Here is a 2,065-nt window from a genome sequence, read left to right as displayed (position 1 = left end):
ACCAAATAAGCTTGGCTTTTAATTCCCTTCTGCGAGTTTTTTGAATCTTCTTTATCATGGAAAAAGAGTTATATATTAGTTCATAGCTGTTATATATATATATGTATATATGTATATATGTATATATATATATATATATATATATATATATATATATATATATCTTAGCCAGTTTGTATATATAGGTAGATATATAAATGCTAATGTACATGTGGATGTGTGGAAATGCCGGTACCCAGCAGTATCATTACATGTTATGTGAAATCTATTATGAAACAGTTAATTTGTCCCTGAGAGTGCTTCAGAAAAGCTGTAAATTTCAGAACAAGCAGAATTTACCAGCTGGGCCACTGTCCTAGGTAGCAGAGTGGCCACGTGGGGCTTGATGGTGCAGGAAGAGTGAGGGCCTCCGGGGGAGGGCACAGCATCTAGGAATTCAGGGGCAGCATGTTTGGGAAGCACAGGGCAGCACTGCTCCATGAGGACTCAGCTCCTGGCAGACCCGCAGACCGTGGAGTAACCTGGGGCCCAAAGCATCACAGGGGACTCAGCACCAAAGGTACAACTCACAACTTTCCTGACCTGAAAGCCTGTCCTCTGACCACGGCCCTCAGGGCCCCTTTCACATCCTTGTTCCTCAGAGTGTAGATGATGGGGTTCAGCAGTGGCGTGACGATGGTGTAGAAGAGGGAGACAAACTTCCCCTGGTCCTTGGAGCTGCTTCTGGCTGGCTGCAGGTACATGAAGATGATGGTCCCATAGAAAATGACGACCACCAGCAGGTGGGAGGAGCAGGTCCCGAAGGCCTTCCTGCGCCCGGCAGCCGACTTGATCCTAAGCACGGCCCGGGCTATGAAGCCATAGGAGACCAGGATGAGCGACACAGGGATGACCAGGAACACCACGCTGGCCACGAAGAGCTCTGCCTCGTTGAATGTGGTGTCCACGCAGGCCAGCTTGATGAGCACCGGCACCTCACAGAAGATGTGGTCCAGCTGGCGATGACCGCAGAGGGGCAGCTGCACGGTGAGGGAGCACTGGATGAGGGAGGTGACGAGGCCGCTGAGCCACGCTGAGCTGGCCAGGGCCACGCAGAGCCTCGGGTGCATGATGGTGGTGTAGTGCAGTGGCCGGCAGACTGCAGCATAGCGGTCAAACGCCATGACTGCCAGCAGAATGCACTCACAGGACCCCAACCCCATAGCCACGTAGAGCTGGGTCACACACCCGCCGTAACTCACGCGCTTGACTTTCTTCTTCATCGTGACCAGCAGCTGGGGGGCCACGCTGGTGGTGAAGCAGATGTCCACACAGGACAGGTTGCTGAGGAAGAAATACATCGGCGTGTGGAGTCTGGCGTCCACACAGGACACCAGGATGATGGCCGCATTGCCCAGAAGGTTCAAGATGTAAAAGTGCAAAATGATGATGAAAAGGCATCCTTCGAGCCAGGGCTGATCTGAGAAGCCCAGCAGCAAGAAGCCCTTCTCGGAGCTGCCGTTGGCTGCCTCCATTGTCCTGCAGCTGAGCTCATGGAAGGACAGTGTCCCAGGGACAGAGGCCGCCAGCTGGACGCGGACAGTGCTCAGTCATGGTTATCTCTTTACGCATTGCCACGGCCATGGTGCAGGACCTGCAGAGCTTCAAGACACTCAGGACAGACATGTCATCACCTCGGTGTCCCTTCAAAAGACAAAACACAAACACAAAACAAGTGCTTCATCTCATCTTACTCTCATTGTTCTTCTTTTAATAAACAATATAAATATGATATCATTGAGTTAGGACACTAACAAAACTCAAAAAGTACAGGTTAGAAACGAAGAGGCAATCCAGCAGCCCGCTAATGCACCCAAGAAAGCAGAAAGGAAGGCCCCAGCACTTGGGACCTGCCACGTGTGACAGCCCAGGGCGAAGACCCTGGCTCCGGGTTTGGCCTGACCCATGACAGTCATTGTGGAGTGAACCAGTGGGTGGGAGGCCTCTCTCTAACGCTTTCAAATAATCAAAATAAATCTTTAAAATAAAAAAGAAGAGAGAAAACGGGACCGGAGACTCATTAGAA

At 50.9% G+C, this 2,065-nt stretch overlaps 1 protein-coding gene across 1 annotated transcript; it reads right to left on the bottom strand.

The window, feature by feature from the left end:
- Window positions 1-507: 507 nt before the first annotated feature.
- On the bottom strand, window positions 508-1,514 carry LOC101521963 (olfactory receptor 2G6). The gene has a single exon (XM_004586568.2). The coding sequence runs from the start codon at window positions 1,512-1,514 to the stop codon at window positions 567-569; it is 948 nt and encodes a 315-aa protein (XP_004586625.2). The 3' UTR covers window positions 508-566.
- Between the last annotated feature and the right edge of the window lie 551 nt (window positions 1,515-2,065).

The sequence above is a fragment of the Ochotona princeps genome, chromosome 19 (assembly GCF_030435755.1).
Source record: "Ochotona princeps isolate mOchPri1 chromosome 19, mOchPri1.hap1, whole genome shotgun sequence".
Taxonomy (NCBI): Eukaryota; Metazoa; Chordata; class Mammalia; order Lagomorpha; family Ochotonidae; genus Ochotona; species Ochotona princeps.
The sequence above is the reverse complement of the archived record's forward strand: the minus strand, read 5'-3'. Positions and strand labels throughout refer to the sequence as shown.